The following is a 12994-nucleotide window of genomic DNA, read 5'->3' as shown; positions in this document are numbered from 1 at the left end:
ACACTGTCCCCAGCTGGCACCAGGAAGGCAGTCTTAACTCTGCTGAGAATCATAGGGGCCAACCACCACTTCCCAGGGGCCCCCACGGAACTGGGCTCCTCAGCAGCACAGCATTCCTTCTGCCCGGAAAGATCTCAGCCCCCACCGATCAGCTTAAACAACCTAGGTAGGCCCCCCTGCCCCCCACTATGCTCCCTCCTCTCCAGCTGGTTCCCAGGCTCTCAGATCAGAGTTCCTGAGAGAAGGGCCCCAGCATAGAAGCCAGCAGCTCACAGAGCCCAGAGGCCACGGGTCCCTGGCTAACGTCCCACAGTCCATTTTTCCTGCAGGGATGCCCTGGACACGGGTCTCAGGTCTGGGCATGCCTGGCACCCATGAGGTGGGTGCTTTCATGGCCTCCGTGTCCCCCGGAAGCTCAGGGTGGAGTGAGGAGTTCTGTTTGGGGTCCAGAGCCCCTGACCCTCGGGCTTCAACGAGGAATGTTTCTGCTGCAGGGAGTCGCTGTGGGGCCTGAGGCCTGTGTGCCCCCCGCTGGCCCTTTCAGTGACCCACAGGCTTTGATCATGAAAAGCAACCAGAATCTGCCCCGGGCCTCCCTGGTGCCTGTGGAGATGCCCCCCAGGAGCCTCTGGGTCTTCTGAGAGTAGCCCACCAGGGCCCTAGATGGTTTGGGAAGGGGGTCCCCTGAACAGGGCCGTCAGAAACCCATCCTTGGTGAGCCGGCCTTTTTTTTTTTTTTCTGTTGGGGAAGCAGACCAACACCTCCAGCCAGGAGAGCCCAGCCAAGCCGGGAGCTCAGTCAGTCCTCTGGTCCACTCTCCCCTCCCCCTGCCCACCCCACTCCAGAACCTGCCCCCACCTCCATCTCTCAATTCACAGGCAGGCAGTCACCCAAGCCAGGCTGGATGGTGGGCCTGGGCGCGGCGGCAGATGGGTAATGCCCTGGCCTAGAGGGGCCGAGTGCGCCATGTCCCGAGTTAGCTGTAGCCGAGTTCCCTCCTCTTCTCAGCTGCATGCCGACACGTGCACCCTGCTGCCCTCCCTGCCTGGCCCTCTGTCCACTGCTCTCCTGGACAGTCTCCCGCTCATCTTGCCCACTCTGACCACCTGCTGGCTGCTTCCTGCTTTGCTGCTTCTAGACTCCATGCTCAGCGGGGTGGAGGGCCCGGATGACCTGACACTCCCGGGCCAGGCACCTGGGGCCCAGCTGCTGGTCGGGAGGGCAGCTCAGGCACGGGGTGGGCACGGGGGACACAAGGACTGAGTGGACGGGCGCATCCAAGTTGAGAGGCCGCTGAGGAAGTTTTCAGAGGGATCAGTCTGAAGAGCGGTTCGGGTTTCTCCCGCCATGCCTGGAGTTAAATCTCAGGGAATGCCCTTTTGGCTCAGTGACCGTGGACGAGTCACGTAGCCTGGGAGCCTCGTCTGCGAGTTGGGCTAACGGTTCTGGTGATGGATGTCAGCAGCACAGCCAGGTGTGTGAGGAAGCACGCTGTGGACTGCGAAGCACAGGACACATCGGGGCGCCTGTGCTTCGCAGCCCTGAGGGGAAGACATCGAGCAGCATCCAGGCACCGGCCGGGCAGGTTGGGGGCTCCCAGGAGTCTGCGGGCTTTGGCTGAGCTGTCTCCTGTGACAAAGAGCCCTTCCCAGGGCAGCAGGCAGATGGTCCTGCTGGGGATGGTGGGGTGAGGGTACAGCTTTGCTCCTGGACCTGTTGGCAGCGGGGGAAGGGCTGGCACCTGCCCGGCCTCTGCCCACCCAGCCCTCTGCCCTGCAGAGCTGCAGGACCTGGTGCACATCTCCCGGGCCCGGAAGCCCACCTTCATCCTGAGCTCCATGCGGGACGAGAAGCGGACGTGAGTGAGGAGGGAAAGGGGGGCACGTGTGCGCTTGGGGCTTGTGTCTAGTCTGCCCATGGTCCTGTGAGGCAGCTCGGTCCTCTGTAGTTCACAGCGAGGAGGCTGAGTGTTTAGAGAGCCTGGGTCTGCCTCTCGCCAGTGGCTGTGCAGGCTCTGGGTCACATGATGGAGTGGCTGCAGTCCTGTCCCTTCCTTGAGACCTGTCATGGTTGTGGGGGCAGGTGCAGGTCCTCTCTGCAGAGACCAGGGCCTGCTTCCCTCAGATTCCACCCCTCTCCCTGCCTCCCGAGCACCTGCTGTGCACCCAGGCCCATTGCAGAAGGCGGGCCTGGGTGATGGGCACCAAGAGAAGAAGCCCTGCCGTGCCCTGGATGACAGTCCCTAGGGCCCAGAATCAGTGCCCACCAGCACATCAGGTCAGCAGGATTACATGGTTCCCAGCGGCTGCTCTCTCCACCTTCCCTTAGTAATAGAGCTGGCTTATTCTCTACTAGAGGTCCAGTGCAGGAAATTTGTGCTCTGGGGGTCCCTCAGCCCGGCCTGTGCCCTCTCACAGTCTGGGAGCCCCGTGATCGATTGCCCCGCAGAGGGAGGCCCCACCCACCCACCGCAGCACGGCTGGCGCCTCCCTCTGTGGGGCGATCCATCTCGGGGCTCTGTGATGGATCGTCCCAAAGAGGTACGCTCCACCCACCCAGCTGGGGCTCCACGATGGATCACCCCAAAGAGGTAGCCTGGCCCACCCAGCCAGGGCTCTGTGATGGATCGCCCCTGCAGAGGGAGGCCCAGGCTACCTGCTGCAGCCCGCTGGTCGGTGGCCTGGGCCTCCCTCTGCAGGGCGATCATGGGGTGAAGGCTGGGCCCCCGACCAATCGCATCGCACCCGCCTTGGCTGGCCTGGCACCGGTGGGTGTCATAGCGTGGAGGTCCAGACGGTCGTTCCGCTGTTCGGCCATTCGGTCAATATGCACATTACACTTTTATTATTATAGATTACTGTCAATGTTCCTGTTCTAGCAGCCTTCCTTGGGACCAGCAGCCTCCTAGGGACCAGCATCCGCCTAGGGATTAGCAGCCTCCTAGGGATTAGCAGCCTCCTAGGGATTAGCAGCCTCCTAGGGATTTAGCAGCCTCCTAGGGATTAGCATCCTCCTAGGGACCAGCACCCTCCTAGGGACCAGCAGCCTCCTTGGGACCAGCAGCCTCCTAGGGACCAGCACCCTCCTAGGGACCAGCAGCCTCCTAGGGACCAGCACCCTCCTAGGGACCAGCAGCCTCCTAGGGACCAGCATCGGCCTAGGGATTAGCAGCCTCCTAGGGATTAGCAGCCTCCTAGGGATTTAGCAGCCTCCTAGGGATTAGCATCCTCCTAGGGACCAGCACCCTCCTAGGGACTAGCAGCCTCCTAGGGATTAGCACCCTCCTAGGGACCAGCACCCTCCTAGGGACCAGCAGCCTCCTAGGGACCAGCAGCCTCCTAGGGACCAGCACCCTCCTAGGGACCAGCAGCCTCCTAGGGACCAGCAGCCTCCTAGGGACCAGCACCCTCCTAGGGACCAGCAGCCTCCTAGGGACCAGCAGCCTCCTAGGGACCAGCAGCCTCCTAGGGACCAGCAGCCTCCTAGGGATTAGCACCCTCCTAGGGACCAGCAGCCTCCTAGGGATTAGCACCCCCCTAGGGACCAGCAGCCTCCTAGGGACCAGCACCCTCCTAGGGACCAGCAGCCTCCTAGGGATTAGCACCCTCCTAGGGACCAGCACCCTCCTAGGGACCAGCAGCCTCCTAGGGTTTAGCACCCTCCTAGGGACCAGCACCCTCCTAGGGACCAGCATCCTCCTAGGGACCAGCAGCCTCCTAGGGACCAGCATCCTCCTAGGGACCAGCAGCCTCCTAGGGACCAGCAGTCTCCTAGGGACTAGCATCCTCCTAGGGACCAGCATCCTCTTAGGGACCAGCAGCCTCCTAGGGACCAGCCGTCTCCTAGGGATTAGCAGCCTCCTAGGGACCAGCCGTCTCCTCGGGATTAGCAGCCTCCTAGGGACCAGCACCCTCCTAGGGACCAGCAGCCTCCTAGGGACCAGCACCCTCCTAGGGACCAGCAGCCTCCTAGGGATTAGCACCCTCCTAGGGACCAGCACCCTCCTAGGGACCAGCAGCCTCCTCGGGATTAGCAGCCTCCTAGGGACCAGCATCCTCCTAGGGACCAGCATCCTCCTAGGGACCAGCAGCCTCCTAGGGACCAGCAGCCTCCTAGGGACATGTTAGTAACTGCAGAACCTGAGTCTCTGAGAGGTTAAGTGACTTTGTCAAGGTCACATGGAGCGAGTGTCAGAGCGGAGACAGGCCACGTCTTCCGAGTCCGTGCTTCCTTCCGCTGCAGGCTCCCTCCTGGCCGTGCCCCAGTGCCAGCCCCAGCAGGGCCAGGGCCAGCCCCGTGAGCACACACTCCCAGGGCCAGGCAGCCGCACCGTGTGGTCTGCTGCTCCGCACCTGAGGGTGCCTTCCCCTTGGCTGTCCTGCTTGTTTCCTTGGCCACCTTGTAATTCGTAGCCTGGGGTGTGTCTGCCTATCAGAGTTCTGGGCCTTCCCTCCTGCTGTGCTCCCTGCAGCTTTCTTGGAGATGGGGCTGGGGTCTGGACCTGCAAACTCTGGCCGGCCTTGTCTTGACTGGTATCTCCTTCATGGAGCTGTTTGAGCTGTGGGGTACTGCCTGCCTGTGGGGAACCTCCCAGAGCAGCGTGTCCCCCCACCCCCGCCCCAGGCAGGCAATGCCCTCGGCCTCCCTGACTGTGACCCCTGCCTGGTCCAGTCGGAGTCCATACTCTCCAGATCTAAAGGCACCAGGAGAGGACCCTTCTGCACTCGGGCATCAGGTGCAGTCAGGACACCCTGTGGGGACCTTTTCAGGCAGGTCTGTGAGCCACAGTCAGCCCTGCATCCTCAGGAGGGTCTCTTGCATGCTTGTCCCTTTGGTCAGGCCCTGGAGGCACCCTGGCAACAGTGGCCTCCCCTGCCACCCACTGGGCTTGCTTCGGGGCTGGCCGCTGGCCCGGGAAAGGCTGCGGGGCCACACAGGCAGGCGCACAAGCCTCCTTCGCTCACCAGCTGTATTGTAGACACCTCCTGTGCGCACTGGATCGGTAGCCCTGCACAGAGCAGAGCCCGGCCTGCCCTCGGAAGCCTCCAGTCCAGGGGGAGAAAGACGGTCAGCAGTGAACAAAACGTGGTGCTGATGGGGGAGAAGTGCTCAGCACAGGACGTGGCGGCACAGGCAGGCTGGGCCGGGCCCTGACGGCAGCACAGGCTCCTCTCCGCAGTGACGTGTAGCCGGAGCTGGGGAGATGAGGAGGCCAGGAGGAAGGGTCCAGTTCGCACAGACAGCTGAGGCCTTCCCCCTGGGGCCAGGGCCCAGCACGCAGGTCTGGGGAGACATGTCAGGGCGTGCGGAGAGCGGCCACTAGGGAGTCGGCAGACCTGGTCCAGGTGGAGCCAGCATCCCTTGACCACCCGTGTGCCTGAGCTCCATTCCTTCAGTCCCGCACAGGACCACAGGGGTGCCCGCCCGGAAAGGGATGGGGCATTCACGTGAGCTCGTGCTGGCAAAGCCCCTCCCAGGTCCTGGCACACACAGCCCTTTCTCCCCCCTCCTCCCCTGCCGCTCCCACCTGGGCCAGCACCCTGACCCTCTTCTGCCACCCGTTGCTGCCCAGCCCTCCCCCAGCCGCGTTTAATTCACAGGCTTGAATCTAGCAGGTGGGAGTGGGAACCTAGGCCTGACAAAACCAAGCGGCTGTCCTCACGGAGCTCTTTCCAGAGTGGGGACAGACCCAGGTGCCCCCGGCTGCCCCTTACTTACCCTCTGTTTCTCTCTGTTGTACTTTTAACCTCCTGAAACACATATTTATTCCTTTTTTGACACCACCATCCCCCCCCAAAGCTTCAGTAGCCCCAAGCGTGGCCCGGCTTGGTCTTGCGTGCCCATCCTGCGGTCTTGGTGCCCTGGCTCACGGCTTGAGTGCGGGAGGTAAAGTGCTGGGCGGTGATGAGCCCTCTCCCACTGCTGTCCCCGCCGCAGCCACGACAACCTGCTCTGCCTGGACGGAGGGGGCGTGAAAGGCCTGGTCATCATCCAGCTCCTCATCGCCATCGAGAAGGCCTCGGGCGTCGCCACCAAGGACCTCTTCGACTGGGTGGCTGGGACCAGCACCGGAGGCATCCTGGCCCTGGCCATTCTGCACAGTGAGACGCTCCCTGCAGGGCGGGGCCGGGCGGGCTGGGGTCTGGACCTGCAAACTCCGGTCGGCCTCATCTTGACTGGTATCTCCCTCATGGGGCTGTCCGGGCTGTGGGGTCCTGCTGCCTGTGGGGAGCCTCTCAGAGCAGCATCCCCCCTCCAGGCAGGCATTGCCCTCGGCCTCGGCCTCCCTGACTGTGACCCCTGCCTGGTCCAGTCGGAGTCCGTACTCTCCAGATCTGAAGGCACCAGGAGAGGACCCTTCTGCACCCGGGCATCAGGGCCAGGCCTGTGCAAGGTGCTAGGGACACGGGCCCGAGTCAGACACACGCCCCACCTGGGGAGCCCCAGTCTGATGGGTGTTCATTGAGGGAGGAGGCCACGGCCTGGCAGCCACGGTGTGAGGGACCTGGGCCAGGAGGTGGCCGGGAGCAGCGTCCCTGGGCTCTGGGAGAGGAGGGTCATCAGCTGGCACGTTGCCAGGTTTTGGCATCCCAACAGTTTACTGCCTGGTACTTCACGTCGTGTTTATGATGGTCACCGTGGCCTTGTGAGGTTACAACTGGGGAAACAGGACCAGAGAGGGTCAGGCCGGTCTCCATCTGTGCGCCCTGCCCGCTGTCTCCTGGCTCCAGGCCCCACGTCCCTCTCTGCTCTTCAGTCCCTGCCTTCCACCCGAGAGGAGCCTGCCTCCCCGGGGACATCAGATGGGGAGGGAGAAAGCCTAGCCTCTCCCCCAGGCAGGGTCTCTTCCTCCTTCAGAGGACATGGGCCCCCATCCAGGGTCTTTAGACTCCTGGGGGCTGGGTAAGGGGTGTGGGAGTCGCCCAGTTAGACCTGTCACGGGCAGAACCCCCTCCACAGCCCCTGCTTGCCCACCCTGGCCGGTGAGGCACGTGGGCATCACCTCACCTCCTGTGAGGTGCAACCTGCCCTTTGACCCTGTCGTTGGAGGCTCTGAGGACAGGGTGGTTCTTATTGCCCGCGACACACAGGGTAGATCCAGATTTAAAAGCTCATACACTTCCAGGGCCCTTCTTCAGGGGAAATAATGCGAAATTGTGACTAGGAAGTCAAGTCCAGAGCCTTGGGCTGCTGAAGGGGACATCTGCCTGGGAGGGGAGGTGCAGAGGAGGCCGGAGCCCGGCTTGGTCGGGGCCTGGGCAGAGCTGCCCTCACCTGCGGCTGCCGCACCGCTGGCTTCCCCCGCCGGCCTGCGCTCAGGCGTGCCTCCCCCGCTGACCCGTTTGTTCCTAGGCAAGTCCATGGTCTACATGCGTGGCGTGTACTTCCGCATGAAGGACGAGGTATTCCGGGGCTCACGGCCCTACGAGTCGGGGCCCCTGGAGGAGTTCCTGAAGCGGGAGTTTGGCGAGCACACCAAGATGACAGACGTCAAGAAGCCCAAGTGAGCTTGCGCAGCGGGCCTGGGCTGTGGCCGGCTGTGCCGGGGGCAGAGGCTCCCTGCCCTGGTCTGATTGGGGGCGGGGTGGGGGGACGGGCAGCTTCATCCCATGGAAATGAGGGGCTTCTGCACGTCCTAGGCTCAGAGGGCTCGATTCTCCTCCGCACACAGCCAGGACTTCTTTGCTGAGCACGGCTCTGCCCCAGGCTGGGGGGTGGGGGGAGCGGGGACAAGGGGGCGGAGAGGTAATGGATGCAGCTACCAGGTAGGAAGGTAGGAAGGCTCACCTCGTGGTTGGGAGACAGGTGAGCTGAGAAAACAGCAGCCATGTGTAGGAGGTTCCAGAAGAGCCTGCAGCACTATTACTTCGTAGTTCTCCCCACCTCAGAGCAACTTAAAAATTCCTGCTGTATCTGATGTTATAAACATCTAAATGGTCCTTGGCAGGAAAAGGCTCCCCACCCCTGACCTAGGGCCACTCTAAATTCTTGACGTGAGGACTTGAGGCCTCCCCCAGGCGAGGCACGTTTACAGATCTGAAGGAGGGCTAGCTTCTGCTTACTCCTTTTCGGGGATTTTTTTCTCCCTCCTTTGTCCAGCACAGCAACTCCCCCTAGCCTGCAGGGACGGCGGAAGGGGCAGGTTTATTTCTGGTTTACCTTATCCAAGGGTATAGCCCTTTGTATAACCTAATATAGGGAGGGTCTCTCCTCAGACCCCTAACCTTTGGTGGGCCTGGACTTGGACTCTGTTCCTCTGGCCCCAGGAGGCCCTCCACCCTGAAGTGTAAATGGACTGAGCTTGGTGTCTGCCTCCAGGTCGAAGCTGGGCCTGCGCTCACTTACCTCTCTGGGTTCTTGCTTTTCCTCGGGACTTCCCCTGGCATTCCCTCTCTGTCTTGTCGGGTCTGTGCTTTTAAGTAGATTTTTAAAAAAATATCTTTTCCAGCTTTTAATTTCTTTTCCAGCGGGAAGATTGTTCAAATTACCTTTCCACAGTATTCCCAGAAATGGAAGACTAATACTTTTTCCTATGCAGAGTCTTTGTTCCCTCCCTTTATATCTGGCTTTACAATATAACAAATGCCTTTCTGTGTTACTCTGACCCCATGCAAGTGTAACTCTGAATGGCCGAAACAGCACTTCACTCTCTCCCGCTGTTGCTGCTTCGATGGGCTCACTTTTCACAATATGCGTGGCCCCCAGACGACAGCCATGCACCGAAGCCTGCGCTGTGGCTGGATGATTCCTTTAGGGCAGATTTCCTAACGTGGCTTCCAGGCCAGAGAGCCAGGGCACTGATGAGAGTCTCCATAAACGTTAATTTCCCAGGGGGCTGTGCCGGTCTGCACTCCCCGCCGTATTTAAGGATGCCTGGGCTCTCAGACAAGTAGGAATCTTCTTCAGTAGACTCTCATGGCAGATAGAACATGAAGGGGGACCACAGGGCACACGGGGAGGTCTCCTGAGCTGCGGCCCTCTGTCCCCAGTGCCGCTCGTGGCCCTTCAGAGTTACCCACCGACCAGGCAAATAGGTACATGGGTTTTGGGGGGACTTGTTGTTAAATAAATGGTGGCCTAACACACACTGTCCCGAGCCTGGTTCTTCTACTTGGCCACAAATCTCGGTGCTCAGTGCCCATCAGCTCACAGAGCGGCTTGGTCCTTCTGCAGCGACACAGGCCCCACTGGGTGGGGACCGCGGGCAGTGCACCGGCCAGCACGTGGACAGTTCCGTTGTTGCCAGTCTGGTGCGCCCATCTCCACACGTGTGAGAGCGAGCGCCTGAGGACACACTCCCAGGAGTGGGTTGCCGGCAGAGGGCGGGGGCGGGGTGGGGGGGGGGCAGTCAGCGACTTCAGCCGTCCTGTTCCTGTCTCTCTCCAGGGTGATGCTGACAGGGACGCTGTCGGACCGGCAGCCGGCTGAGCTCCACCTCTTCCGCAATTACGAGGCCCCGGAGTGTGCACGGGAGCCTCGCTGCAGCCAGAACGTTAACCTCAAGCCTCCAACTCAGCCCTCAGGTTAGAACCATGTTGGCCACGTCTATGGGAAGCGGCTGACCTGCGAGGCCGTGGGGTGCAGGTGGGAGTCGTGGGCTTGTCACTGGGCACCCCTAGCCCACCCCCTCCCATCTGCTGCCCTGAGTCTTTATTGGCTGAGGACAGACAGAGTGGGGAGCTCTCAGGCCTCGGAGGCCCTCAGCTGCACCCCGCCTTCCACAGGGGAGGAGGGGCACACAGCATGCCTTGTTGGGCCTGTTCCTGAAGAGTTCCCAGCTCTCCCTTTTCCTGCAGCCACACACCCACACATGCACACATGTATCACATGCACACATATACACAGTCACACACATGCATGCACATACACACGCATACTGAGATCTGAAGAGCTGGGCCACCCTCCTCCCCACCCTCAGAGCAGCTGGTGTGGCGGGCAGCCCGGAGCAGCGGGGCAGCCCCCACCTACTTCCGGCCGAGTGGGCGCTACCTGGATGGCGGGCTGCTGGCCAACAACCCCACGCTGGACGCCATGACCGAGATCCATGAGTACAACCAGGACATGATCCGCAAGGTGAGAGCCACCTCAGGTCAACAAGCCGCCCCGCCCCGACCCCGCTCAGCAGATCTGGGTGCGGTCACTGCCTGCGCTCTCAGCAGCAGCTTTGTCTCACATGTACCTGCGTGGCCGGTGTGTCTGCCCGAAGCACCGTGCCGAGAGTGGTTCCGGGCCCGGTCGGGACTGGTGGGGCAGCGGCCTCTGGGCTTGGGTCCTGGCTCTGCCCACCCTCCCCTTCAGCCACTGAGTGCGTGGCTGGTAGTAGGGGCCTGGGGATGGTCAGGAGGCTCCCTTTGTGCTCCGCCCTGTAAAGCATTCAGGACAGCGCCTGACCCGAGTGCACCATGGCCTGCTGGCTGCGGTCACCACTGTGGTCATCGCTAAGCTCTCATGCACCCTGGGTGGCGAGCCAGGAGCTCTGCCTTCAGAGGGTGAGCGCCCTCTAGGGGCCAGGCCTGGCAGGGCAGGCTTCCTGGAGGGAGGAGGCTGTGGGGTGAGGAAGGTCCTGTGACATCCTCCCTCTAAGCTGCTCCTGTTGCGGAGTGACTCTCGGGCAGCACAGCTCCTGCCGAGCAAAGGAGGCAGCCCAGGCTGTGCCCCTCCACAGGCCCGCCGCCTCCTCTGCCCCCCCAGGGCCCCCTCCGGGCCTCGAAGGTCTCCTCTGCCTACCCCGTCCTGTCCCCACCAGGGTCAGGGCAACAAGGTGAAGAAACTCTCCATCGTCGTCTCCCTGGGGACAGGGAAGTCCCCGCAGGTGCCCGTGACCTGTGTGGACGTCTTCCGTCCCAGCAACCCCTGGGAACTGGCGAAAACTGTTTTTGGGGCCAAGGAACTGGGCAAAATGGTGGTGGACTGTGTGAGTATGGGCCCCTCCCCAGGCCCACCTTCCAGATCTCAGCCCCAGGACGGTGCCCTCCCCTCTTCTGTGGTACCTGCGTGTCAGGGGCTCTGTGGATCCTCGTTAGCCAGCTCAGGGAGGGGTCCCGATTCCGTCTCAGTGCCAGAGGGGACCCTGTGACCCCCTGAGCAGGGGGTTCCAGCATCTGTTAGCTGCGGTGCCTCCCTTCAGCAGCCGCAGAATATCTGATGGCAAAGGCTGCAGGGGTGGGGCGTGGAGGCTGTCCACTCAGCCCCGCCCACCCCATCACACTCCCTGACCCTCAGTGGTGCTGCTGAGCCACCTGTGAGAACCCCAGACCCTGCCCCTTCCATTGCCCAGCTGGGGCAATGGCTGCTGCCCAGGGGAGGGACTCGCCAAAGTTCCTGTGCGGATGGGTGGCTGAGCCAGACAGGGGGTCCCGGCAGGGGCTGTGGGTGGGCTGGGTGCTCATGGAGGCTGCTTCTCCCCAGTGCACGGATCCGGACGGGCGGGCCGTGGACCGGGCCCGGGCCTGGTGCGAGATGGTCGGCATCCAGTACTTCAGGTGAGGGCCGGCCCTCAGCCCCAGCCCCACTCCCTGGCCTGGCCAGACGTGGCGGCCTTCCGCACCCCAGCCCTTGGCAGGGACATTTCTTTCCCCGACCCAGGCCAAGAGTCCTGGGGTGACCCCTCCTCCTTGACTTGGGCAGATTGAACCCCCAGCTGGGGACAGACATCATGCTGGACGAGGTGAGCGACACGGTGCTGGTCAACGCCCTCTGGGAGACCGAGGTCTACATTCACGAGCACCCGGAGCAGTTCCAGAAGCTCATCCAGCTGCTGTTGTCCCCCTAGGCCCCGCCCCCAGCCACCCCTTCCACCTCTCACTCAGACACTAAGGGTGCCCTCGTTTGCCCAGCCCTGGGCTCCTCCGGTCCTCTGGGGTGCAGCCGCCCAGCTGCCTTCTGCCCTCTTCTCTGGGGGTGGGGCTAGAGAAGCTACTGAAACCAGCCACCATCCACCCAATCAGCAGGGGAGCCCACACTCGGGAGTGGGGTGCCCCATTCAACTTTGCACCTCAGTACCCACCCAGCCACCTGCACCCTCGGCTGCCCCACCTGTGAGCTGCCTCAGCTCCCAACGGTCGCTCCTGGACTTGTGATTCTTCCCGACAGACAGTGATTTACGATGGGGCGGTGCGCCCCAAACTGTGAAATAAACGGTTTGATTCCGGTTGCCCTGTGTTGCGTGCACTGTGGTGTGAGTCCCCCCACCCACCAGCTCCCCGCAGCCTGACCTTCTGCCTGACCCTCGTCTTCCTGTGCCCACTCACATGGCTGCTCTGTTTCCCGGCTCCCTGGGGCGGGGGGACCTCCTTTCCTCCAGGCCTCCCCAAGTGTGGCTGGAGAGGGTGTTCTGAGGTGGCCCCAGGCCCACCTGCCCCAGTGGAGGCAGGCAAGAGAGAGACCCATTTTCCGGGAGCGGATGAGGTCCAGAGGGGGCGGGGGCTCGGTGTCACGCAGTGAGCGAGCAGGGCCAAGGTTTGCCCCGGTCTGTGCGACATTAGAGGCGGTGCTGTCCCCTCTCCAGCACACAGAGGGGCTGGACAGCAGTAGCGGACGTGGGCTGGGTGCTCGAGGTGCAGGTCTGAGGGGCTCAGGGGAGAGCAGGAAGCTGACAAAGTGACCCCCACTGGGTGTTCAGCCTCCAGGGGGCTGTCAGGGAGGGTCCTGGGGGAGGGCGACCAGCAGTCCTAGCCCCTCGGTGGGCAGGGTTCCCCCCAGAGCCAGGGGTTCCGGCTGGCCTGGCGGGCCTGGTCCAAGGTGGTGGTGACCTCAGCGAGGCTCATCCACACGCCCCCAGCCGCCGCTCTGGGGGGTAAATAATTGAAGGGCAGGTCACACGAGCCCGCCCGCGTCACAGGATGCCTTCCCCGGGTCTGGTTACGCCCCAGATCGCATGCTGGCATCCCGGCTGGTGAATAATTAAGCTGCCGCCTCCTCCTGGCCGGCCCTCCATCTCTAGGTCCCACTCTGTAGCCTCCTCCACTACCGCTGAGCAGTGGGCACCGGACA

General features: G+C 62.6%; 1 protein-coding gene across 4 annotated transcripts in view; it reads left to right on the top strand.

Moving 5' to 3' along the window:
• Positions 1–12155, top strand: part of PLA2G6 (phospholipase A2 group VI) — a 46565-nt gene extending 34410 nt beyond the window's left edge. For 2 of the 4 annotated variants that reach the window (XM_080660052.1, XM_080660053.1), the window contains exons 9-17: positions 14–166; positions 1781–1859; positions 5939–6102; positions 7355–7505; positions 9389–9525; positions 9921–10075; positions 10749–10916; positions 11411–11484; positions 11630–12155. In XM_080660052.1, the coding sequence (XP_080516178.1) occupies positions 14–166; positions 1781–1859; positions 5939–6102; positions 7355–7505; positions 9389–9525; positions 9921–10075; positions 10749–10916; positions 11411–11484; positions 11630–11774 (1226 nt within the window). In that variant the 3' untranslated portion in view covers positions 11775–12155. The remainder of the gene's footprint in view (positions 1–13; positions 167–1780; positions 1860–5938; positions 6103–7354; positions 7506–9388; positions 9526–9920; positions 10076–10748; positions 10917–11410; positions 11485–11629) is intronic. The other 2 variants (XM_080660054.1, XM_080660055.1) reach the window with 1 other exon arrangement.
• The last annotated feature ends 839 nt before the right edge of the window (positions 12156–12994 follow it).

The sequence above is a fragment of the Plecotus auritus genome (assembly GCF_963455305.1).
Source record: "Plecotus auritus genome assembly, chromosome: 3".
Taxonomy (NCBI): Eukaryota; Metazoa; Chordata; class Mammalia; order Chiroptera; family Vespertilionidae; genus Plecotus; species Plecotus auritus.
Note: the sequence above shows the minus strand (reverse complement) of the source record. Positions and strands in the feature narration are given on the sequence as shown.